The 27,620-nt window shown below is 36.2% G+C and overlaps 1 protein-coding gene across 1 annotated transcript in view; it reads left to right on the top strand.

Annotated features, from left to right (window-relative positions):
* Nucleotides 1–8,889: 8,889 nt before the first annotated feature.
* The window catches only part of LOC143912377 (uncharacterized), a 334,563-nt gene continuing 315,832 nt past the window's right edge, over nucleotides 8,890–27,620 (top strand). Inside the window, exon 1 of the mRNA XM_077431657.1 lies at nucleotides 8,890–9,418. Coding sequence (XP_077287783.1) covers nucleotides 9,293–9,418 — 126 coding nt within the window. The 5' untranslated portion in view covers nucleotides 8,890–9,292. The remainder of the gene's footprint in view (nucleotides 9,419–27,620) is intronic.

Raw genomic sequence — 27,620 nt, 5'->3', positions numbered from 1 at the left:
ATGTATGTACCTATGTACTTGAAATTTGACTGTTCCAACATTCAGGAATGGAAAGATAATTTTGTATCGTTCTGAACAGGAGTAAGCTGGGAGGTTATCACAGCCGCATTAGAACCGCATCCAGGGGTGTATCGGCGCTCCTCTTAATGCGATTTCATTTATTTATGATAAGCTTTTTATCAGGGAAGCGAGAGCGTGACCGGAATCCGCCACTGTTACCGCGCCCCGTGCGTTCTCCTTAACGACCGACACGTACGTTTTCGCCAGGGGCGCGCAACACACTTGTACAGCCGCTGGTTCGCGTCGGCACCGACTTTAGTTGGCTGTGTACAATGTACATACATATAATATTTACTCTCAAATTAACCACTTTGTGGAACTCGGGAATTTTCAAGTAATTGCTGTGATAATTCTGGTTCCTTTTTAATCAAAATTCTATGGATGAGGATACAATCAATGTACAGTCGAGAGTCTGCATAGCTAGGACCACATTCGGATTTGATTATCAAAAGGTATTCTAAACTGAAACATGTTGATTGACGTTACTGTATTGCGTACTTTTAACTTTTTTTCAAATTAACATTAGTACTGTGTATATATGCATTTAAAACATCGTTATTATAAATTTGAAGGTATATTCAAATAATGGTAACAAATGACGATAGATTGCAAATTTGCTTGGAACCGTTTCAACAATGAAATTAGACAAATTGACAAACTATGGTAGGAAGCGATCGACCTGGAGTCACATATGTACATACATATACACCTTTATTCGGACATACATAACACCTTTATTCGCGGCACCTTTATTCACGGTTATTTTTAATGTTTCAAAAGCAATCAGATTAAAAAATATATGTCCATAATTACAATCCATATTTACGTATATAATAAGCCAAATGATAAAATATGGTGTCCCTATGAAGAGGATGAATTCGAAAGTGCAAGTAAAAGGAGTGTGTTCTGGCACTTTGCATTTGCACTGCACATATTCACGGTCAAGCCAGCAACACCGGGCCAGGGATTGAGAACCAATGACTCCTCCATTGATAGCATTTTGCGCCAACCATGAACGACGTTACTTTATATTTTGAAGTAGTTCATTTCGTTATTAAGATCAAAATCCTTTTGTAAAATATGAAGGTAGTTTTTTTAACTAATAAAATATGTTAATAGTATGTACATACATACATACATATGTATATGTAATGATTTTGATTTTGAATAAGTTTTGATTGGTCATCTTTTGAGATAAATTTCTAATCTTTCATTTCATCAAATGTTAAATCAGACTCATTTAATTGTTGTTTCTTTCTTTCCACTTCAATAAGCATAAAGGAAAGTTTTGAAAATTTCCTTCTTAAAAATAGCAATTGTAATGAAATAATTATTTGATTTTTAACTACACTGAGATATCGTTTTTACGGAAAATCTGCTATCTTCATTTTCTGAAACGTATAAATTATGTTTTCATTATGTTTGTATAATATCCCTCGCGAAACTAGAAAATATGACGACAATGCTTTGGGTACCCCTGAGGCTGCTAACATCCCCTAGTATTTTATCTTGACTCGTTACTTATAGCAGAGACAATGAACTGTTTTCCAAGCCTATTTTCTCTACATAATATACGTACACATATGTACGGATGTACATAAGTATTTATAATACGAGAACCAACATGCTTGCTTGAAAGTTTTATACGTTTCTGTAATTGAACAACAGCTTTCAGCACGCTTTCTGTGATTGCCAACATACATATGTGTGTAATAATTTAGGGAAAAAAACATTAACGATATACGATTATGTAAATATGTATGTACATAGTTAAAATGTAATACTGATTTATTAAGAACTTATAACTCGAGCGATATTTCCAAATTGAGTTATAGAAGTTAGTCACGTCAAATTGTGACGTACCGGTATGTACACGACTGTTAAATGCTTGGGTACCAATCTTCATTAGGAATTCACCTCAGATAGTTAATTTATATTTGCCCCCAGGCGAAACGCTCACTTAATATGGCGCATCCATATGTCGCATTATTAAAACGCTAGGTTAACTCTCTGAGTACGTACAAGAGTACTATTTAGGACAAATTTCACAATAAACATATGTACCTATGTATGTACATAACTTGAAACAAAAATTCAGATTTAATGTAAATGTAATTAAATCAAATTATGGTAGAATTAACAATTAAACTTTTGTTTTTACATGGATATATGTACATATATACAATGTAGGTATTATGATTAAATAGTTATTTTTTTAATTTTATAAAAATATTAGCAGATGATCGCAGTAATGTTGGGAGCAAGTGCAATCGCTCTAGGCTATATACTATATGTAGGACGTGTGTAATTTTGCAATAGTGCTCACGAACAGTTTTGAATTATTATGGCGCTGGGGTACACAAATAGGGCGGATAGGGGAACAATTGTCAACCCCTTGCGTGCGGCTCTCCACCAATGACGAGCATTCGCACAACTGTCGTACATACGAACCGGTGCACTCTTGGTGCACTTGCATTTTTTACCGTTCAATTCACCTCACGTCAAGATGTTTTCATTGCAGCTCGATATTTTGTACGTTGAACTCACACGCGACTTGTTCGTGTAATAATGGAGCCGTGATTTAATTTTTATTTTGACGTCTGTTCGTGAGGCAACATACATATTTACCAGTCAAGTTCCGTAACTTTTAAAACAGGGGACTAGGTATGAAAAAAAAAATATTTTAAAAAAATAATTTAAATTTGTAATTAAAATAATCCGTCTTGAAGTGATGAGTGTAATTTTTGATTTTGTACCAACAGAAATATTTCAAATAGCCTACCTTTCTTAATAACATTTTGTTTGTCTTCATAACTTAATCTTCTGAATGATTTGTCAAACAATCGATCGAGAATGCAACATTCCAAGGCCTCGATATTTGTTTCCGCTTACTCCGCGCTGATTTGTTCTGAGGGGACCATTTCGTGAGTTATCCCTTGCTATATTTGTACTCAAGAAGTTCTATGTAGTAATGTGTTATTTTAACAAAAAAAAAACACACTTAATCTTGAAATATTCTTATTGAAAATTTCATAAATTCTTGGAGAGACGAGTAAATTAAAAAATGTTTTTTCTTTGACGACATGTCCATATGTAACAATTCGCCAGTACCGTGAAAGGAACAGAATTGAGACGGTGAGTCCGTGCAAGCGAACGACTCGGCGGACCATGCCATAACAATCCACTACCACTACCACTACCTCAGGTAGGGCCGATTCCGATTTCTCAACTTCACTAATCCGGGTGAACAATATCCATATGGACAACGATTTGAATTTATTGCAATTGAATTGTTGAGATTTTAAAATTTTGACTAAAATATTTTAGGGGACTAGCCCAGTCCCTTTAGTCCAATGTCGGCACGCCAATGATATATACATTGATTGTATTAGCAGAAGCCGGGATCCAAGGAAATATCGCCTTTAAGATCGATATACATAGATTCAAGATTATCTCTCAATAATACGTATATCTTTGAGCAAGTAGCAATCAGCATTAGTTAGTAGCTTGTAGTATTGCGAAACTGTTGTTCACAAAGAAGAAAATTGTGAGAGCGATAAAATAAATGAATGGATGTAAAACAGCATCTCTGGTATTTTCTTTTCGGTAAGATATTCTAAGCTATGGTTTACTTCGACACAGCGTGCGAAACCACTTAGTCCCCGGTTTTTTTTTTTTTGTTGATGATTTTAATGATGGCTACAGGAGACTAATCTCATGTTATCTCAAAACAATTAAAAACAGCCTTCATTCACTTTCAAAAGAATCCGCTCGTGTAATAAATAACCAATAATAATGGATTCAATACTGTGGAAATTAGCTACCGGGTCGATTTGACCGGAATGCGGTTCGGTTTTTTACGCGTGATTACAAGGTGATGCCTTTTACAGATGGCTTTTTTTATTATTTTAATTAAAATTATCAACTAAAATAAAATACATGGATAGTCAATCTACTACAAATATCGCTCGAGGGTGAACGCTTTTAATATTTTCAAAACGACGCGGCGGACGTGATGTTATAATTTCGAAGAAATGCAAACAAAATTCGAGCCGTAAAAAATCTCATCGACAATTAAAATAGAATAGCTCGTTATACGCGGTTCAATTTTCGTCGAATAAATCATCACTGTTTATTCAGACTATGACACTCAATTAGTATTGTGTCGCGCCGAATAAACCTCTCGATCGACCCACGTTCGATGATAAATGAAAATCTTATGTACGAACTTACTTACTGGTAAAAAAAAATCTAACGTCAAAATACAAACACATCATCGATACATGTGTATGTGTATTGTTCAAATTGATAAATGATTATTATTTCCTTGACTTATTAGGCGCGCAAAGTCATTTGCATTTTAAAATAAACCGAATATCTATGTATAATATGTATACGAAAAGATCCGTCCAGTTTATTATGTCAATCTTCACTCGAACCGGGTTGCCGCCGGTATTACTCGGCCTGCTCACTTTATACTGGAGAAAGGAAATAGAGACGAAAGCGGAAGGGGGGGGGATGGGAGGGGGAGTTTGGGTGGGTTTTGTTTTAGGTCTCTCGGCGTCGTCCCTTTTATCGGCGGCCCTTCGGCATTTATTACCTTCATCATGATGCATTATGAATGCTGCATTAAGAGGAGAGCGCAGCCGATAAAAAAAGGGCCAAAAGCGACCGACCGACGGCCAGCTACCGTAGTGGACTCGGTAGTTCCAATGTTCCAAATAAATACATATACATATGCACATACCCCTTTGTGTCCGGGATGCGAGGGAAGGGGTGTGAGGGAGCAGGGAGGTGAGCCCACTGTTAAACCCATCATGTGTTATACTTACTCCTTTTAGATCGTCGATATCGCGGCATATTTGTCTAAGGTTAGGTAGGTGGAATTATTTGGGAATTTTGTTGACTTTGGTGGAAATGATCAGTTATAATTAGGGTGACCTTGTGATGATCTGTTATAATTAGGAAAGACTTGACGTGCTTTGCGTTGTCCAGTCGTTTTCGTAAAAAATGTTTGATTTGTCCCGTTTCAATTTTTCATTATTGCTTTTGTTTCCATATTTTTCCCGATCAGTTTTTTTCCCCAAAAAACAAATATTTGCATTTCCATATAATGTATCTATTCATTTAAAGTAACATTTAAATATTTTGTTACATGTTTCTGAAAAAGAAATCTCTTAATGCTATTATTTTCATCGTAATAATTATTTTTAAATAAGTGAAAAATACAATATTATATTATAATTATTTTTTTATCTTGCTTCACTTTCTTCTTTTAAAGAAATCTACTATCAATAGCATGTTAACATGCATACATATAAAGAGCGGGTAGTATTACCATACATACATATAGAGGTTGTGATTTCTCGACTTCTTTTGATTCTCGAGATTCGAATATTTGAATCTCAAGATTTGAGAATCTCGTTTTCTCGGAATATTTGAATCTCGAGAATTCGAGTATATATTAGGGATTATAAATTTATTAAAGACATGATGAAAAAAAGATATGTATAGAACATCGAATAGAAAAAAAAGTAAATTATGTATATAAAAAAAATATTATAAAAGAAGACATGAAAAGAAAAAAAAACATTAGTAAAAATAACAATATGTAACAAAGAATTTCATAAAATTCCTATTGTTGCTACCCGGCTTTGCCCGTGTTTTTTTGGCGAAAAGATAACACACTGATCAAAAAATAAAAATATTTCAATATGTATGAAACAAATACATATATAAATAATAAATCAAACATCTTTGCCTGGTAAGAAAAACTTCATGCTTCACATATATGTATTCATATCACCCAAAATTATTTACGAGTTAATCAATCAGTTTATTGAACATAAATATGTAGTGATAAATTTAAAATATTCTCGATATTTTCGAGATTGTAATAAACGATATCTCGAGAAACGAGAATCTCGAATTTTCATAATAAAATATTCTCGAGAAACGAGAATCAAAATTTCTCGAGAATTCTCGATCACAACCTCTACTGTACACGTCTTGATAATCGAATGAAAATTTCATGACAGAATGTGCGTTGTCTTGCATGTACATATACATATGTGTATAAATCTAATATATAATTTCGAAAAAGACTTTGTATGTAAATATATATATGTATGTGGTGTCACCCTAATGGTTTGCACGGGTTTTCGGAAACCCGCTGTTAAAAATCAAAAGTTTCCGGAAACCCGTTAGAAATCTAAAAATTCATATAATTTTTGCATAGGTTTTTGAGCTCTTTTTCCTATTATGCTGTAGATTAACATTAGAATAATATAATACTATGATTACTAACCAAATTAAATTTAATTGCAAAATAGAAAATGATCAGTAGATCAGTAGCTATTAAAATAGATCGGTCTCCGTGACGAGACAGAATGTTAAATTACAGAAAACGCAAATATACCACGGGCAGACATCGTTTATGGCCCGTGCGAATTCTTCCCTATCATGGGCAAGCCGAAATAGCTTTTCGAGACCGAGTCCCATCCATTACCTGATGTTCCGGAGCCAAGAGAGCTTCTTTCTCCCAAGCCACCGTTTGCCTTCTATTTTCCCTTCTATGATTGTTTGTAGAAGGTGATATTTGGGGCCGCGAATAATGTGGCCAAAGTATTCCATCTTACGGCGCTTCACCGTGTCAAGAAGCACTCTCTTTTTACGAAGAAGCTGGAGGACTGTTTCGTTTCTTACATGCTCCTTCCACGAGATCTTTAGCATAACACCACATTTCAAAGGACTCTATCCTGTTCATGGATGCCACGTTTCGCATCCGTACAGCAACACCGACCAAACATAGGAGTGCAGGACTCTTAAACGCAATTTCATAGACAACCTTCGACAAAATAAAACATTTTCCATGCTGCCGAAGGCATAAATATATTCATATAGGCTTAAATATATATTAGGAGTACCGGAAAGAAATCCATTTTTTTTGCAGATCAACTTAAATATTCAGTTTTTCATTTTTTTGTTTGTACATTTTACTCCAAAATATAATCTCCTCTAATTTTCATGACTCTTTACAATCTTTGTGTCGATATTTCAATCCTTTTCTTGAAAAATCTTGCCAGTTTTGAATTAATAAATGTTAATAGTTGGTTTACCACATCACTCACGCTGTTGAATTTTTTTCTTCTTAATGTGGCCTACATGGAACTAAATAGGTGATAGTAAGAAGGAGCGAGGTTTGGTAAATGAAAAACCATAAAAAAACCATATTATGGTTTGAGGTATAAAAAGGATAGCGTTTTTCCCTGAAAATTGGAAAAAAAGCCACGTGTTCCATCACTCTTATTTTTCGTGCGTGCAGGACAAAAACCATTGTTTGTTTTTCCGATCCTTTAAAATGTTCCTATATTCTCTGTGATAGTTCTGTGGTAATTTATTTTTTGATTTTTAAATGCTTTTTATTATTACGAAATTATGTTCACAATACATCTTATATCTATTTAAATAGCTACTGATCAACTGATCATTTTCTATTTTACAATTTAATTTAATTTGGTTATTAATCACAGTATTATATTATTCTAATGTTAATCTAAAGCATAATAGGAAAAAGAGCTCAAAAACCTATTTACAATCCTTATAAATGTTCATAATACATCTAATACATAATATTAATTAAGGACTCTCTAAAGTCGATGACCTAAAGCAGATTGTGTTTAGGTAATCTGTGTTTATACCTGAAGGGTATAGACATTTTGTTGTAATCACCGAGACTCTTCACAAGTGTGTTAGTATGGTTATTAGTGATTCTGTCATAGAATCTACTGGTTAGTTTGTTAGTAATGTCTGTAACAAACGGAATATTATATATGGCATGCAGTTTTTTCAGTTTAGTATATATGGGTGTATTATAAATTATTTTTAGGGATTTATTTTGTATTATTTGGAGTTTGGAAAGGCGTTATTCCATACAGGTGAAGCGTAGGTTAATAATGGTTATATGAGCGCGCGATATAATTTTATTTTATTTCGAGTTCATAAAGAACTATGGCGATTAAATATTGGATATATTGAGGATATACCCGGCATCGCCTTGCATTTCGCTGCCTCAATGTGAGGTGCCCATCTCATTCTTTTATCAAACGTTACTCCTAAATATTTTATTACTGACTGCCATTTCAGACTTTCTCCAGAGGGGATTTTCAGATCTGAACTTGGCTTATGCTTTCTAACACTAAAGAATATGGCGTCTGTTTTTGTTTGATTAATTTGAATTTTCCACTTAGTGAAGTGTTCAGTCATTGCTTTAATTGCAAATTCAAGATTTTTAAGAATAGTGTCTGGTTTTTTGCTACTTGTGAAGCAAGCTGTATCATCTGCATATAGGGCTATGTGACATGTGGTAATTTATAAGTTTCTGTGATAGTTCTATAATTCGATAATTTTTTGTGGTTATTAAAAACATAGACAGAGTAAAAATGGATTTCTTTCCGGTACCCCTAATATATACATATAAAAATTAAATTAGGTCATTGTGGCGCATTAGGTTGTTCCTGTAATGCCACAATGGTCCAAAACTATAAATAAATTAATTAAATACGTATTAATTAATTTTGCAGGCATATGTAGAAATAAGCAATTCTATGTAGTTGGGGGGGGAGAAGGAACACACACGTCCACCATGGACCGCGAAACGCCATGGAGTGTTGTCGTCCGGCTGTAAAGTGTTAGTATGGTTAGACGATGGTGGGGGTCGTATGAGCGCGGCGCTATAGTATGGGTGTGCTGCAGAGGGGTATACACCATGGTCGGGGGAGTGCGGGAGAGTGGCGGGGAGAAGCGCGGTACCGCGTGCAGCGCACGTTCAGTACGACCGAGACCGTCGTCCGGTTGGCCGTGCACTTTCCGGTCCCAGATCGCGCTTCCGCCGACGCGAATTTTCCGCACGATTCGACATACGACCACAGTGTTTTCCCCCGAAACGGAAGTGCAGTGCTCAGTGCTCTCTCTCTCTCTCTCTCACTCTCTATCTCTATCGAACGCGTAATGTCATCATCATCATCATCGCCGTCGTCGTCGTACGAATGAAACAGTGAAAATCCAAATCCTGCACATACTAAATACAACATAATATCCCCACATGCCAAATACTGATCGCGCGCTCTAGCGATTTTTCCGTTTTTCCTTCAGTTTGTTTTTGTTTTTGTGTTTTATATATATACATACATATATATAAATATTATATAATTAATCCATCGTCGCATACGCCATGGCATCCGGGGTCGTCCTCTCGACCGCCCTGGTCGTCTTCTTCGTGTCCAGCTTCACCGTCGCTGAGCAGGAAGTCTCGTCGCCGCTGAGGGTTGCACAATGTCGCGCTACTTGTTTGCAAAAGGTAATTTTTACTATTTAGTGTGTGTGTGTGTGTGTGTGTGTGTGTACATGTGAAGGATTTTTAATCCGTCGTGTGTTGTTGTGTGTCTGTCTATCGATCCTTTTCGCCGGTGGCTTTTCGGGATCCATCCAGTCGTAAAAATAACGATCAATGTCCACCGGAGCGATTTTCGTCGCCCGGGCGAAGTGCATTAGATCCTAAAGATCCTTATCGCGGAGTCTGTCTATCCGTCTATCCCGGCTCCGACGCGGGGGATATATAGCGTTCCGAGACCGGATTTTTTTTAACGTGACATTTTCTATACCTATATATATATATATTATTTGTATGTACATTCGACTAAAAATGTCTCGAATTTATATCTAGATCGAAGCGAGTGCGGTTGACCACTTTGCGTTGTGTCAAATGTCTTTTTGCGTCCTGAAATTCCGATCGTAATTTTTTGGCTTTATCGTATCGGCGAATGAGACGATGTCACTTGAGAAGTTTGAAGGATTCGCTTGGTTATTTGCTTTTTTTTATTTTTTTTTTATATATGTATGTATGTGCATATATATGTAGGTATTGTTTGGGTTCTGTGTGCGCCTTGGATATATGTGTATACATAGGTGGTAAGATTTTCACTATCGTTCAATGTAATAAATAATGGAAAACATGTGTAAATTTCGCCTTCAGCGTATTGTTTGATTTATTCAACGTATCAGTCACATATTGTAAGATTTATTCGTCGTGAAGGAAGCTCACTAATTTGAATTGTGAACGCGGTTATTAATTGTTTTCTGTCAATTTCGCATAATTACTAGCATAAAATATTGGTTATTCGTATGATATATTCGCTGTCATTAATATTAATACGATGCAGTGATGATTTTTTATTAAAAAAAATATAATATATTTTTACATACCCACTATGGATGAGAGTGTAAGTATGCCAGACAAAAATCTATTATCAATTCGCCGATTATAAATGTAATGTCTAAAACAATAATAATGATTTATGTCGGAAAATATATCGCTTTTAATTAATCATGTGAAATTTTCATGAAATTTATTGTCTTAATGAGGAATTTGTTTCAATCCATTTTAATAGTCGTCGATTCGATTAAATCCTTAGTAATTGGATGATGGATTTAAATTATCAGAATAATTCCGATTTTATTGGTGGGATATCATTTAAAATAAGAAATTGCTTGTATTTAGATTTAAAATGAGTCGAAGGAACGGAACAGAACGTCAGGCGCAGATGACATTTGAGTAGCGTAGGCCTAATCCTGTTATCAACTTTCTGTCGGAGATTTCGGGAAATATCTGAATTTGACCTTAATTTAGCGGCTATGCCACACAATTTATCTCGCATCAATTTATTCAATAACCTTTATTGACGTTGTACGATGTTTGTCGCGTGCCAATTAGAATAAAACTTCTCATAGAGCTCGCACAGCGTCGTTGAATTTAACAGGACGACCCTTTGAATGCGAATTCCGAGAAATTCGTTAATTTTATGCAAATTTCCCGTTGCGAATGCTGCGACGCGTGTCGTAGTTCAAGGAAAATCTCTATGTTAACGTCAACGCGTCGAGATCTTCGCGTAAATTCTTATTTTTATTTCCTTGTTTGAGTCCTTTATATTATATGGGTAGAAAGATAGATTAATATGTGTGTGTGTATGTATATATGCGAATAAAAACGCACATTTTTGCGTACACACCCACAGTGTGTGCTATAATCGCACGAGCACCATCGGTAATAATCTTGAATGATGGTGGATCGCTATCTCACGTCCGTGAGCCATTATTTTTGCCCGGTTGCAGGTAGAGGAACTTTTTGCACGACCCATCTTGATGGACCACTTTTTTCCCCATACACATACATCTTTCTGTCCAAAATTGTCATACAAACATCAAAATAATGTAAAATTCGCCTGCCGTTTTTGGGGGACTCATACGAGGTTATCGCACCCTGTGGTCGTTGTCTGTTTGCTTGTGCGATTTGGTTTTTGTGTACATAGATATGTATATGTATGTATGTTGTAGCTTATAGATATGAAAAATATATATGTATATGCATGTAGGTATGCATTCAAACGCCAAAACCATTTTTTTGTGGATGCTCAAAACCGTCGACTCGATAATATCTGTGAAAATATTTATTTTTGGCAGAATAACACCTGAGATGTTTCTTATCTCGATTATCTTTTCAAGGGATAACAAATGGAACTCTCAGATTCTCCTCGGTATACAAGTATACATGCTTCTGCATATTTATTATTATTATTATTTTTATTATGTTCATCTTATTCATTTTGAAACACCATATAAACAGTTAATAAAAAATGCATATAAATATTGTATTGAATTTCAAATACAATTTTAATCACTGCTATTTAAATACATATTTATGTACAAAGTAACAATTTGTTTTCATTTGAATATATCTATGAGTATGTACATATACATACATATGTACAATATGCCTGTAGGTTATAATATTCGTGCGCATGATTCGGAATTTTAGGCCTAAATATAGGACAATGGAGTTATTATATTTACGGTATTGAAGGATAATGTTTGTATGTACGTACATATGTACGTATCACTGTTGTATTACTCAACTATTTGATTGAGTTTTATTCGGGGCTGTGGAGTCGGATCAAAATTTACCGACTCCGACTTTATTTTATTATTCGACTCCGACCTCCAATTCCAAACTCCAACTTAAACTTGAACGATTTTAGTAAGATTGACTTTTGTAGCCAACGTATAAAATTGTTACTAAATATAATATTGTAATAAAGGAATTAAAAAAAAATCACTAAACACTGACATATAACCCAATTCATTGAATTACGGGTTGTGAAATAGGTATAAATAAAAAGTAAGTACATTCACAGTGTTGTATGAATTTCATACACAAATATATAAATCAATGCGAAAAATGAGAGTAAAAATCAGAAAAACGTATGAGACGGAAACAATCGCTGTTGGCCACAAAACATCAAAATGCGTGTAATTTTTATACACAATGTAATGTAAAATGATGATTTTTATAAGAAAAATATATTTTAGTGGATTCAATTTAGTAAAATTGGAGATTTTATTACGCTAGTTGACACATAGCGTAATATTATTAATTAAAGAAAATAATATAAAAAGCGGAGTCGGTTGATTTTTCACAGCACTGGCTTCTATGGAATTAGTTTATGATGTATTGAAGTAAAATATATAGAATATGAATAATTGTGCCTCACAATAGAAAAACCTATTTTGATTTTCAAAATGTCTCGTTAAAATTGCTTTTTCGTTTGATTGTAAAGTATAATTTGTTTAAAATTCACTTTGTTCATCTAGTACTCATGAAATGTTAATTTTGTTGAAGTATTTTTTTTAATTTAAAAAAAAATTTGATAATTGGATGGATCGATGAACTTGTAGCTTGAAATTACAAGATAAAATGTTCTTTAAGTAAGAATATTAACATGAAGTTTTAGTAGAATACTTTTTTTTTTAATTTTATAAACATATACATATCTGTTGGTTTTTATTTAAAATTCTTGGGACTTTCAAATCTTTTCTGGTTTGTAGAAATTTCCCGTTAATCTGGCGTCCGATCGTTGTTTCTAAATCATCCCTACCGTTAATTTCCTCGTCGAGGATAAAACCGTTCCCGTTCTTTGCGACCGATTCACTCTCGTCTTATCTGCCGGCGAAATCTTGTTAGCCGCGAAGCGCACTTCCTACCGTGAATCCTCTCGATTTTCCTAAACATTTTCTTATCTTTATTATTGTGACATTAACATTTATCTTTGGTGCCGCCATCGTCGCCGTCCTCGCCGTCGTAGTCTAAATGAAGATGGCTGCCGTTTCGCACAATTAACAGGTAAACGTTTTCTGCGCCCGGGAAATGAATATTATAAGTGGCCCGGCCAAGTTTCATAACTGTACTGGCAGAACGCGATCATTTTAAAATTAATATGCGCTCGGTTTAGTTTTACTTGTACGTAACTACATACATATGTATGCAAGTATGTACCTGCATATTAAACGTAACTGCCGAAATTTTACGGATATTAGCGAAAATGTCGCACACGTAAGTTCCCACTGGCACACATCGAGAACGTGACTAATTGAACAAATTACCGGAATTTTCGCGATTATTTTAACCTTTATACGGCGTCGCGTTTGATGGATTTCGCGAACGGCGTATCGAATCGTTTTCGCACTAGAAAATGATTTTTTCTGCCCGACGGTCGTGCTAAATCATTTTCGCTTTGACATTCGACCGTAAAGACAGAAGGATAGATGTTTTTCGTTTAATAAATTGTTCGTGTCTGCGGTCGACAGGGTTGAAAGCTCTTTCGTTCTTTCGAATCCAATCGTTTTCGGCCATTTAACAGTTGCGGCTCTTCTTTGGTAGTTTCGGTAACGGGTATTCTCGTTGACAGATACCCGTCTGCGATAAGCTCCTTTCTCCTGTCGCGAATTCAGATCAGGTGTGCTAAAATAAAATTGGGAGTTGCGATCTGATCGTGGAAAAACGTTTGAAGTTCGGCTTGGACGAGTGTACGCACTTGCAAAAGGGCTTTTTGCTATTTTTTACGGCTTTGTCTTTTAAGGTGACCTTTCACAGATTCACATATAATATTATATATTTTGACTTTATGATATATATTAATTAGGCTGCATAACTTTTCTAAAAATAGTTTTAAATCATCGAATTTGTATTTAATTTTGCGCATAATTTATATTGTTCATTTGCTTGTATAATTTCGATTTGACCATTGTGGCGCAATATGTAGAGTTATTTGTAATGCAAGTTTCATTAAATCCAAATTTTCAATAAATAAATCATTTATATAGATATAGATATTGTACCTCTGCATGTATGTACATACAAACACATTTCTTCTTACAGTGTATTGATCTAACAGTCTTACTAAAACAAAATAGTCCAAGTTGTTTTGTATTATTTCTATTTTAAATTCTCATTCGCCTTCAAATACCTACTTACATATGGGCGGGCCGTTATATTTTAAAGTGGCGGAAGTTCAATTTTCAATTCCAAAAACATTATTTCTGCTTTGACTTAATTCACAAATTGTTATCACTTATTTTAATTCGATTTATCCAGAATTTCTGAAAAGCAGAATAAACGTATAACAGGCCACCCGTATTTTTAAATATTATTAAAGGCAAATCATTATATAATATTTAATGCTTTGCGAGATATTTCTCGAAATGAAAAAAGTGGACGTAATTTTTGGACTTAGTAAATCTTAATTTTTGTTTTTTAATACAATAATACTTGTTCTAAAAATTATACCTAATCTTCATGATGTGTAATTATGTATTTATTCATATACGTAATCTTCTGACTAATCCGTATAATATATTTATGAATAGTCGATAATTCCCATGTATTCATTCAATTAATGCTAGAACTTTATAGATGAGCACATATCGAATTTTAGTATTCAGTTTTCGTCTTTCGTATCTCATGTGTTGTCTGAATAAATAAATTCGGTTTTACGGTTAGAACGAACCCGAAAATGTTGAGTCGTCGACCCGGGAGCCACACAGGTGTATCGTCCGCCGTCTCGGCCCGTTCCCTTCTCATCCCGGGTCGTTTTGTTTGGGACTTTTTAAAAACATCAATTCGGGCACGGATCGCACATAAATTTGAATCGAGAATGGGAGACGAGCGCGACAAATAGCCCGCCCGGGGCGACGCCTTTTACGTCCGACACTCGCGCGATAGACCCGAATATCAAAACACATGTACAAGGAAGATCTCGAAGAGCGCTCAGTTAACTCTTTAAGTTTACGACTAGTTGTGGGATTTTTAATTAGATGATTTTTTTTTCTTCTCATATACATATTAGACTCTGGCGACGAATAGTCGTTGTAAGTTTCGCTCGAAAGATTATATTGCCAACGTTGCGGCAAAACTCGCAAACTTCCGAATCGCACCCCCGAGAGGAGCCGGTTGGGGGGGGGGGGGGGAAGGGAAGAGAGAGGCTGCCGGATATCCCGAAGAAAGCCGCACCCTTGATGGATGGGTGAAATTAGGAAGCTGGGCACTGCCGGATAAATGAGGTTGTCGTAAAATGTAAGGGCGCGTGAAAATTCATACGTAATGACCGTCGTAACGCTACCGCACCGTCTTTGGCACCGAGGGGGTGGGGCTGTGCTCCGCACTTTGTTTTATTAATGACCAGATTTTTTTTACACTTGTTTGTAGCCCCCTCGACCCACCCTCTCGATCTTACATATTTTTATTCGGACATTACTTTGACTTTTACGACCGTTCCGATGCTTATTTTTGGGCGCGAGTTGATGTTTCCCGGTGTGAGCTTCGTTTTTATCGGTGAACGAATTTTCTTAGTCTCAAATCGGAGTGGTCGAAAATAAGTTGCTGGCGTACTTCCATACATACTATTCCCTTTTTTTATAAGTAATTTCTTACCTGTCGACCGTTGTGAATTGTTTAGGGAAAGATAATCCATGAATGTTTACGATTGGATGCGAAGAAAAAGAACGAAAGTAAAGAAAAATCAATGCCTACGCTTGAAAAAATTTTGGTTCAAATGAATGAAACAAAATAAACAGATAGATATATTTGTTTATATATAATCATTGTAGGAGAGCACTCGATTAGATTTTTTTTAATACCTCAGTTTATTGATTGCAAGTAACTTGAATTTGCAGTAGGAAAAATACTATGGATTTTCTTTTTTAATTCGTGCATTTAAATCTTCACCCCATTTAGCGGTTAATTGTGCTGGTTTTTATAAGAGTAAGATATTTTGATAATAAAATCTAACAACATAAATAATCTAATTAGTAACCCTTCTATACATTTAAATTTTCTATAAATTTATTATAAATTATGCAATTTTTCGTTACCTGCTGATTGTTATAACGACTACTTTCAAAATAACCAGCATAATCATCAATTTTACATTTATGACCTTTTATTTTAATTAGATTTTCAAAAAGTCATCGTTGTCTATAAATTGATTATAAGCCAGCAGTATAGCTCAGTGGTTAACCACCGAGAGGTTCCAAGTTCAAGTCCTGGTTTAACCTCTATTGAATATAATTTACTCTGAGTATTTCTGAGCCGGATTTCGATATTTGTGACCCCAAGTCAATCGTTTCTTATCAGTTTGCATATTTATCTAAATTCATTGTTGAAACGGTCACCACTATTTGAATATGATTTGAAATTTATAATGTACTAGTTGTTTTACCCGGCTTCTCTCAGGATTTGTAATATAAACAGCTTAAACATGGCGAATCTATTAGTAAATATTCATTTGTTTTTTTATTAAATTTATTTGAATCGAAAAAAAAATATATCGAACCGTCGTCATAGAAACTTTGTTTTGTTTTCGATGTTCCTAACGCATTTGAAATCACAACATATTCTAATCGCTTATGTTTTTGAACTGCGAAACGCTTACGCTATTAAATAGCGAAAACATTTTCCGAAACTGATCTACATACATACATACACATATTAACTCCGCAGTTTCGAAGCATGCTCGCGGTCAATAAGTATCAACACTCGGGAGTGTTTTTATAGCGTACCGCCCGATATCTTCAAGAATAATTGCCATTTTGATTTCTTCTACATCTTTTTGCATCTATGTACATATTTAGGTGCGATGCGTATCGTCTTGTGTGACGGCTCAGTTTCAAGTCGAGTTCTGATATTTGTGGTCAAGTCACCGAGCGAACAAGTAAGGGGGCTCGCTCGTCGACATATTGGTTCAAATTAACTGCAATTTCCACCCACGCCAGCCCTATATTGGATCGCTGTCATACGATAAAGATTAATGGTCGCAGCTAGGCGTCCCTATTAAGCCGGAATTTATTTCACGCTGCGCGCAAAAGGTGGATTATGTGGTGTATTGCGGAACGTTTTTACGTACGTGCGAGTGAGCGAGTGAGTGTGTGCGGTGGACTAATCCCGGGATGATGACGGGATGCTGCCCGGTTAATGTCGATATAAATCGGTCATCTTTCACAATTAAAATTTGTCTCTCGTTTTGTGCGTGCGTGCGGATGTATGTATGCGTGTACGCACTCGTGCATCTTCTGATTTGCGAATGTGAATGATGTTTATTCGACTGTGCCAAGTATTCACTATACACATGTACTTATATATGTATGTATACTGGTTAATGTCGTCTATATCTTGATTTTGATTTTGATTTTGTATATGCATACATATTTACATACATACTCATGTTTCATATCGCCTGTATAGTTCATATGAGTATGTATGTATGTATGTATGTTATCATCCTTGATAATAATGTATTTATAATACAAGTATTTGTGAAGCTACGTATTGACAGTAGTTTCGATAAGAAATATATCAGTGGCATCATATATCAGTAGATCAATGGTTAGCAAGTAATGCTTTCAATCGTGTGGTCACGGGTTCTATCCCTGGTGTGTGCTGCTAGCCAGACCTTAGATGTGTGACTCCAAGGTCGACCGTTTCCCATCATAGTTTGCCAATTTATCTGATTTAATTGAAACGGTTTCAGTGAATTTGCAACCCTGTCCTATCTATCTCTCTCGCAAAAAATTCGAGTTATTCGGCATCTCGATTTTTGCTGATTTGTATTTAATGCTGCAAATTTTTCCATAGATGCCTCTGTGAATGTTAATCGGTGTTTGTATTTGCCTTGTATGATACTTCTGTACAATGTTTGACCATAGACGTCGTGTTTAGTATAAATAAAAGCTCTTAATATCATTAGTAATTCTTAATTTGGAGCAATCTATTAAGAAGAGTGTGCATGATTGATTGAATGAAAATAAAAATAAAATAAGTACATATATGTACATACATATACTTGATGTGTTGTGTTGTGTTGTCTTGAATCGATTTAGATGTGTGGTTATCTTTTGCATAGCAATATAGTCAAATGAAATGGAAATGAATGATCTACATAATATGTATTTTATTTATACTGATTTACAGTTTTTTATTTATACTGATTTACAGTATTTACAAAATTGCGATAAAGTTCTTGTATGTCACAAATCGTGTATGTTTGCAAAATAACAATTCTAACATATTTGATTTTAAAAGGATGTATGTACATATGTAGTTAATTTTGCTCGGATGAAATTACATTTGCGATTTTAATCACTTAAATAATAAAAATATGTACCTAATTTCTTCTTAAAATTGTGTATATGTACATTTAGGATTCTACTTCATTTCATTTGTGCTTTAGAAACAACGTTTTTTTCTCATTGCTTTAATTGCCAAGCAATTAGTATTGCTTTTAATTGACAAGCACTTTGTAATGTTTTTTTCGTGCGTGAAATAAATTCTGTAATAAAATTTGTAACATAATTAACGTTTTCATCTCCCAAAAAAACAATAGGAAGCTAAACAATTTGCTAGAATTCAAATCAAAAGTAGATCTTATTTTTTTAATTGCAGTTGCATCTCAAAATACACATTGTATTTATACTGGCCGTCTGTTGGTTGACTCATAGCAAATGCATGTTGTATTTCTTTTTGAAAGCACTTATGCTTTGCAATTTTAGGATCGTTATACATATGTACATGTCCATACATATAGCATTCAGGTGGAATCTTCGACCGTAATTTGAAATGTTTTATTCGTGTTTTTAATTGAATGGGTTGAGAAATTGATACTTAAATGCGTAGCTCTGCCATCGCATTTATAATGATCTTCTTTTTTTAAGGTTTTTATTAGTTTCACTTGTTTCTCGATCCGCGGCCAAATTTTACGATTTCGGTTAACCAAAGGTTTCAGTTTGTGAAATGAACAATTCGACAGATCATGTTGTTTTGTATATGTATGTATATAATATGTACGAGTATGTATGTATAAACGAACGTTACAATCCGTCACTCTGATGGTATTGTGTTTGCTGCAAGGTCTTTTCCAGGAACGGTTTGGGATACTATGGCTAGCGGCTAACCGCAGACTGTTCAACTGCAGCATCCAGGATGCAGCGCTGTGCCGGTGCATCCATGCAGATTACACCTACTCGTATACTCGTATATGTATGTACTCATTGCCAAGTAGCACTTAACGAAATCACGGTATATACGTATTGTACATAATTGCACAATGTACATACATATGTATGTATAACACATTGTCGGTGTTTCAATTTATCATTTGCGGTGTAAAAAATGTAATTTTATATAATTATGTATGTTGAATGCGTCGAGGGTGAGGGGGTCATTTTACAAGATAATGGTGACAGTAATGAAATCAATTGATCTTTGTATAAAATAGCAACTAGATAAATCCTGAACTAGGGAGTGGGAAGTTTTATGTTCAAACTCAGCGCGTGAATCTTTTACGACTAATCTAAAATTACACAGAGAACTCGAAAATATTATATATCCCATTTTCGACCTCCTCTAAGTAGGTAAACTGTGTTTGGAACATTTTTAAAAGGTGGTCGAGATTTAAGGTCCGCCTGTTAATCGTTTTCTGTGTGAGTTCTTTTAAGCGCGTTCATCCCCTCCTATTTTTTGTACCTGCCTAAATTACAGTTGCCGTAAAAATCTCACAAATTTCAGACGCATATTATTGCATAATAGCCGCGGTGGTCCTAGAGATACGGCCTCGGGGGTGAATTAAGAGAACAAAGAGAAGAAATCCACGGAATTGCCCCGGCGCAAAATTAAACATTGTTAGGTGGTAGGTGTACCTGTTTCGAATTCAAACACAATGAAAAAGTATCCCTTTTGATCCGCGAACGAATCCACAACAGCGGATTTTTATTTTTTTTATATTTGGACACAATTAAAAAAATAAAATTGAGCCGTAGTGTTGTGAAGGAAAGTTAAACGATGTCTTATCTTGCTTCGAGGATTTGTCAATTTGGCTGTGTACATTTTTGCATCAGATTAAATCGTGCGATGCGTACTTTTGGAAGCGCCAAAAAAAAAGTCAAGTCGCAATTATGAAACGTCGAGAGTAGAGGGATGCCGCCGAAAAAAAAAAAGTGTAGAATTTCCCTCCCGTTTTACATCTTTACGCTTTTTCCACGAGTGAGTTGCTTCGAGCTTTTTGATGTTGCTAAAACCGGCTTTTTGATCTTCAGCGATTCCTCGGCTGAAAGCCTCTTCCTTCTCCACCTCCTCCGCCTCCTTCTACGGCTTCTTCTTCTCCTTCTTCGGCTCCGATGGTAGTTCCCGGCAAAAAATATAGAGGAGTAATTTGTAACAATGTTTCCGGTCGAATTAGCCGGCAACCGAATTAGGCTGCACCGGAATGGGGGTCGTGGGGTGGCCCGGGGGGGGGGGGGGGGGGGGGTTCCCGTGGCCGAAAGGACCTTTCGTCCTTTCGTTTTGCGCAAGGCGAAGTAGTTGGTCGGTTTCGCCGCTCGCAATTATGTACATAAAGGACCTTCCTCCCCCTCCCACCTTTCCTTTCGGACGTTTTATTTCGCGAGTGTTCTTGTGAAATTGCCCTTGATTTTATGACCCTCACAAAAATGATCTGATTTTCAAACGACCGTATTAATCTCGCCTTTGCGTTATTTTTTTAGTATCCTGTACGAAAAGGTTCTTTGACTTTGAACCGTGTTTGTCGTGCCTACTCCGTTTGTAGTATATGTACATGAAAATTTGCTTCCTCTCAAACGTGTAAGTGCATTATTTGCTTCCTTTTTGTGTTTGGTGGAAATGCGTTTACCTCGAGCCTCATACGAAATGAGGGGAAACAGCATAAACTATGATACATACATATGTACATGAATATGAACATAGAAGCGACAGTTAATCCTGTTTGAAGTCCAGAACTCTCCCTTCCAATTTGTGGGTCGAATTCGCTAAAAATAAATTAAGCGTGGGGTACGTTCTATCACACAAAAAGGAACATGTTGTACCAGATTTGATTGCTTTTTTTTCGTCGTTGAGATTATTAAAATGTGGGTTTCATTTCAATTAACGATGAATAAGGAGCGGAGCGTTTTGAACGAGCCCATTCCAGAAGCGCGGTAGGCATCCGTGTATAATCGAAGGGTCACACCTATGTATGTATGTTGCATCGATACGTTTATCGATAACAATCGAACTCGTGTTCAGTGGATGCAACCGGCCACTTGCTCCATTATACTATTGACCTTAATATAAACCTAGGGAATTAAGCGTGACGTTATTTTACTTGTCGGTGGATGGGCCTTTGTGCATTGGGATGCTGCCGCCGCAAGTGATCCTTCGTACAAAACCTGATCGTGATTGATATCTCTATGTATACACGTGCGACTCCTGATACGGTAGGATGTTGTGTATTATAAAATATTTTAAAGTTTTCGTTGATAAATTATCGTGACCCAAAAGTGTCACATTCTGAATTGATGTGATCTTGTTGTAGTAAGTAATGGGGAATTCACTCGCCCTTTGAAAGTGATTTAAAATATTGACAATTTTAATCTTGCAGGGGAGCGTTAGAGGAGAATAGGGATTCTCGACGCCTAGGCTTTTATAGTTTGCGCCCTCTATAGAATTCGGGAAATTGAAAAATTCAATTGAAATCCCTTTCAGTGCCGTCTCATTCATTCTGATAACAAAATACCTCGGCGTGTGCATTTATACTGGACCTCTCCACTTTTTAGTACTACAAATAAATGCTCCGGGCAAGGCTTCAATCTGTCTTTTTTCACTCTATGGAATCAAGTTTTTATACATTTTTAATTAAATTATTACTTGAAATATTTCGAAAAAATTTCCCGAGGGCGCCATAGGGTGTAAGGCCGGCACTGTATGTATGTATATATACTTGTGGTCAGAATTTCCCTTGCTTATGTAAATTAATTTGGTAGCAATCTTGTCGTTGCGCGTACGCTATCTCTTCCCTAGTAATGGAAATGAGCTTTGGAAAATCCCATTTCCATATCTACAAATTCGAGGTCTTCACAATTTGAGCCAAAAACGATGGCTGACATTGGCGGAGCGAAATCCCCTTGTCCCTTGCAAAAATATTTTATTGGCTCTGGTATATCATCCCCTTTCCGCGGATGCTGCCGGTTTTATTTTATTGACGTCTCCCGTCTAACGGAACGTCAATAACGTCACGTTTGCATAAAATGATGATTTTTGCCAATGCCGGCGAATACGCCGCGGCGCTAAGGCTAAAACGGTAAAATTTGTAAGCAAATACGTTCGTTCGTTCGTTCGCTCGCAACACTTTACGAGAAAAATAAACGATTACGCAAATTTTTTCGCGGTGCTATTATGCGACTCGTAAAAGAGCACCCTTCTTCTTTATTTTTTTTATATATTTTTTTCTCGGTCGAACGTTCACGTTTTATGCGGCCATTTGTAGTTGGCGCGGCATCTCTTGGGTCGTTTGAGGACATTGAGTGGGTCGCACGTTCGACTTGTGCTACTCCACGGACGCGCACTCCTTATCTCTCTCTCTGATCTCGGTCCCTGCAGATGTTCGCCGATCGGAGATCGACTTGCCGAGGTCGTATCGCTTTGACAGTCGCAGTTTACAACCGGAAGGATTTGAATACACGCACGCTAACGGGTTAACTAGAAACGCGGTTCGGATCACGGTTAAAATCCGTGGGTTCAGTGACATTGCACCTTTGGGGTCCGGGGCCGGGTCGCCCGCTGGAGGAATATCGCGTGCACTCGGGCAATTGCTCAAAATGCATGTCAGCGACTGTTGCATTCGGTGCCCGCAATCTGATTCAATATTGACAGGTCCCGAAGTATCCTTTTCGTGTTTGTTCCAGGTAGCTTGTAATTGTCCTTGTTTGACATTCGCGGTCCTCGCACGCACGAACGGGTGTGTGTCGTCCCCTCTCGTCCCCACATAACCGTGAGTCCCAGTTTATATGTTCGCAGTAATCCTGAATCATAATAGTGGTAAGTCACGACAGAGTGACTGTGGACTAAAGTTTCTCGTTTATATCCTAGATTTATTAGACGTTTTTGAATATTTTTAAACTATGTACTTACTGGCGTATACCCTATCAAGCATCGTGTCTTCGATATTGAACAAACATTATGAACTTACCAGGTAACTAGGTAAAAATAACTACATATGTGAAGGATGTCAAATTTACTATGGAATAAACAAGGGAAATTCTCCATATCCATAAAGGCTAGTTCATAATCATTTATATTTTAAACACATAATAGACATGTCCGATAGTAAAGATAAATTAGGATGGAGTGCATTTGGACGAATGAATGCCGATTTTAAATCAAAAATGCCACTTTGCCTGAAGAAAAAGATCTTACATCAATGTGTTTTGCCAGTGATGTCTATACTTAGGTGTTGGCTTGTTGCTTTTTAAATAACAATAGACTGCTCATTTAACGTACAAAGCAAGAGTGCGAAAAAGCATGGTTAACTATAGTGAAAAGGTATCGTCTCAATGCCAATTTTTGGTGATGACGTATGAATGTGCAAATTTGACATTGAAAATGTTACACAAAGTCCAATGCGCTCAAATAAGAATGGAACGCTGTATGCTTGGTATAATGAGAAAAGACAGGAGACGGAATACGTGGGTGAGAAGTATGACAAGGGTAGTGGATATATTTAATAGAGTGAAAATATCGAAATGGCGATGGGCGGGGCCACGTGCCTAAGGTGTGGAAGAATGGTGGACAAAAGAAGTGCTAGAATGGTACGCGAGAGAATGCAAAAGGGTAAAAGAAAGACCGCAGAGAAGATGGGTAGATGAAATTAGGAAAATGTTTGGGGTCAGATGAATGAGAATTGCACAAAGCAGAGACGAGGGGAAACGTGTTGGAGAGGTCTTCATCCAGCAGTGATTGGTGAATGGCTGTAGATAATGATGATATGTATGTACTATATGCCTAATGCGGACAACTTTTCAAAGAAAAGAAGATTTGATACTGTAATTTTTGTAATGTACTTACAAGTACATGTATATAAAGCACATATCTTCAGTGAAAGCATTCGGTTGATTTGAAAATATAAATTTCTTTAATATCTATACCAGTAGTTAAAATCATCAAGACAATTAAATAAAGCTTTCGGCCTTTCAACCTTTCAGATCTAACTTTGATACGCCCTACGTCTCTTGTTTGAATTTTACGATTTTATCTCACTTTGTTGTCGAGAAGATTCTATTAAAAATTAGTACTTCCTTATTTTATTCCTAGATACCAAAATCGTTGGATTTTATTTTTTCACTCGTGCAAAAGATAATAGGATATCATCAAAAAAAAGTTTAAATATGTAAAACATTTGTGAACCACAATTTTCTGAATTTTCAACCGCTATTGATTGAATCTCATCGGTAAATTTGCATTTTTTCCGCACGTGTGGGTCTCCAGCTGTCATTCATTAGAATTTCATGCTAAATTTATGCAATGTCGCTTTGCTACAAATGAGAAATAAAATAAAAAAAAGTGCGTTGTATTATGTCCGGCACGCGTGCCATTCGTTCGCTGTCCCCGAAAGACACGAACGACTTGTCACCCCAGACGTATCGGGGGGCCGGTTCTCGGGGACCATCCATCTATCTTCAAAACCGGAATCGGAATGGGTCCCAATCTATTAGAATTATCAATGGCCGATGGGGATAAGATCTGTGACCGATCCGAGATAGGATCGATGTCATCCGTGATGGCCTCTCGCCGAAGGAGAGTCCTCTCGTGTGTAATAACGTACGTAGGTATCCTCTATCTATGAATCTATCTGTCTTGGGGTCTTCCGTGTGGACTCTCTTTCGGTTTGGTTCTCGGTTCGGACACACAGGTGGGTACCGTTAAGTCAACACCGATTGGAAATGCACCGCGAGTATCCGCGGTACGAACGTGCATAACAAAATGGTCGTTTGCCCGTCGACAAATAAACACCGATCCGGACAACGCGCCGTTGTCGTTTAAATTTAGAGAAGGTGTAAATAAAGGTGGGACTTTATTGGTGATCTCGGTTTCGGGTATCGACACGCGAGCATCTATGTTAGAGTGCGACAATATCATTTTGGACTCGGCTAGAATGTGTCTCGTTAAAAAAAGTCCGATGTGTAGTGATAGATTTACATCTCGAGTTTATTTTTAACGCTTCGAACAAATGGTTGACTTGTGTAGTTTTACGGATTTAATTTATTGTAAGTGTGTTTCAGACGTATGGTCACAGGCTTGAATGTAAAACTTAACACAGATAGCTTTGACAGTTTTGATATTGAATGCTATTGGGATATCTTAAATTAGCACACAATGTATATAGAACTGTATAAAAACATTAAAAATCCTATTATGATAAAAAATTGTTGAATATATGTATGTATACACATTCCGATTCCCGTTTTCAAATTATAAACGGGTCAAAATCAATTAACAAATATCTCATTTTTTTAATGGACTATTTTATTGAAAATTGCGTCATTCATCAGTATTTGACACTCTGATACCACATGTGTGAAAACCCATTCATAAAAAATGCCTATTTATGATTTTTGTTTGTTGAAAATGCAATCACACCGTTCAAATTGCGTCGTAATGATGCTTTATTGTTGAGGATCCATCATCTCTATTGGTTCAAATAATCTATTACGTCAATATTGATTAAAAATTAACGACCACATTTAGTTGTCTTTATTGTGTTGTATCGTATTTATACCTCTCAGCAGAGGTGTCGAATCAATTTTGTTAATTTATGATTGATTTATTTTTGTAACATTATTTTTCTTTTATTGTTACAGGTAATTCGACACATTCATGCATAGTATGTATATACGCACGCTCTCCATTCAGGTAAAATACAGTGGATGATCTTTCGATCGTGGGATTTTTTTTAGATTTGTCTTTGAAAGTCGCGTGTTGGCCTCGTCGAATGCTTTTTTTGTTATTATTTTAATTTAATAATCCAATTTGAGGTGTCCGAATTGGAAATTTGATCGTGATGGACGACGAGTGTTCGTCTGCAATTATCCCACGTCCGCGAACGCAATAATGTGCGGTTCGGCAGGTGCAATTTGCGTGCAACGGTTGACGACACCTGACGGTTAAAGTCGTCCGATCCTTTTAACCATGGGGGACGACCAGCATCCGTGGTCAAGCTCGCCGCCTTCATTAGTCAGCCATTCTTGCATGGTAAATAATAGATTTTGTGTAACAAAGACCGCGGGCCAACCAAAAAAATTTAAATAAAATGAAAAAAAAAATATTCAGACCGGCAGCCCGTCACAAGACGATTCATACCAATATTTCAAGATAAATTATTGAATATATTCATAATCAATAATAGATCGTGGAAAATAAAATGAAACATAACTTGCAATAAAAAAAATCCATAGGGTTTCTCTACGATGTCGGCGTAAATTAACGAATGGTACCAATCACGATCGTAATTATTACTATTGTAAAATACACGAAATACTTCGCATACTCATAGATTACAGATATGTACTCGTCTAACTATTGAATGTAAAATTATCACGTGCCGCACACTATAAAATATAAAGTAGGTACACACGTGTATGCGTGGAGTGCGACGAGTACGTTAGCGCAGTTAACCGCGCATAATCCCACAGTTAAAATCAGTTTTCTGCGTTTACAATTATGATTATAAAAACAAATATACATTTTTTAATGAAAGGTCTCATATTTGAATAACGGCGCTCTCTCACACACACACACCGTGGGTTATTATGGTAGCTAAATTTTACATTTGCATTAGCGTTTTCGGTAAGTGCGTCGCAATTAATTAATTACGGCCGATTGAACGGCGGTTCTTAACGTAGTTTAGTATGCAAATTTCTTATGAGAATGATTTTCTGAGTGACCCGTGGCCGATTCGTATGCAAATTTTTGTTTAAAATACGCCCGGGTGATGGAAATAGCTGGAGAATTTATACGATGATTCTTACGCTTCTTACAATTAGAATCGGAATGTCATTGATTGTCGAATTTAGAATGATAGGATGGGCTTCAGAACGTGTCTCGGAATTCTTTTAAGCACATCAAATTCGATTGTCGATTTGTTTTGAATTTTTACTTGACGTTTGTTTGAAAACTCTCTGTTGTGCGTTGTTTTTTGGCACGTTCGCGTTTGTTTACATACATTCAATTGGAATCTTTTCAGAAATGGATTTGCTCGATTATATTCGCACTATACGAGCGCACAATGGAGATGAGTTCGACTTAATTAAAATAAATTTATCACCGTCATCAGCAGATGTCGGATCGCATG

Source organism: Arctopsyche grandis, chromosome 5, assembly GCF_051622035.1.
Source record: "Arctopsyche grandis isolate Sample6627 chromosome 5, ASM5162203v2, whole genome shotgun sequence".
Taxonomy (NCBI): Eukaryota; Metazoa; Arthropoda; class Insecta; order Trichoptera; family Hydropsychidae; genus Arctopsyche; species Arctopsyche grandis.
Note: the sequence above shows the minus strand (reverse complement) of the source record. Positions and strands in the feature narration are given on the sequence as shown.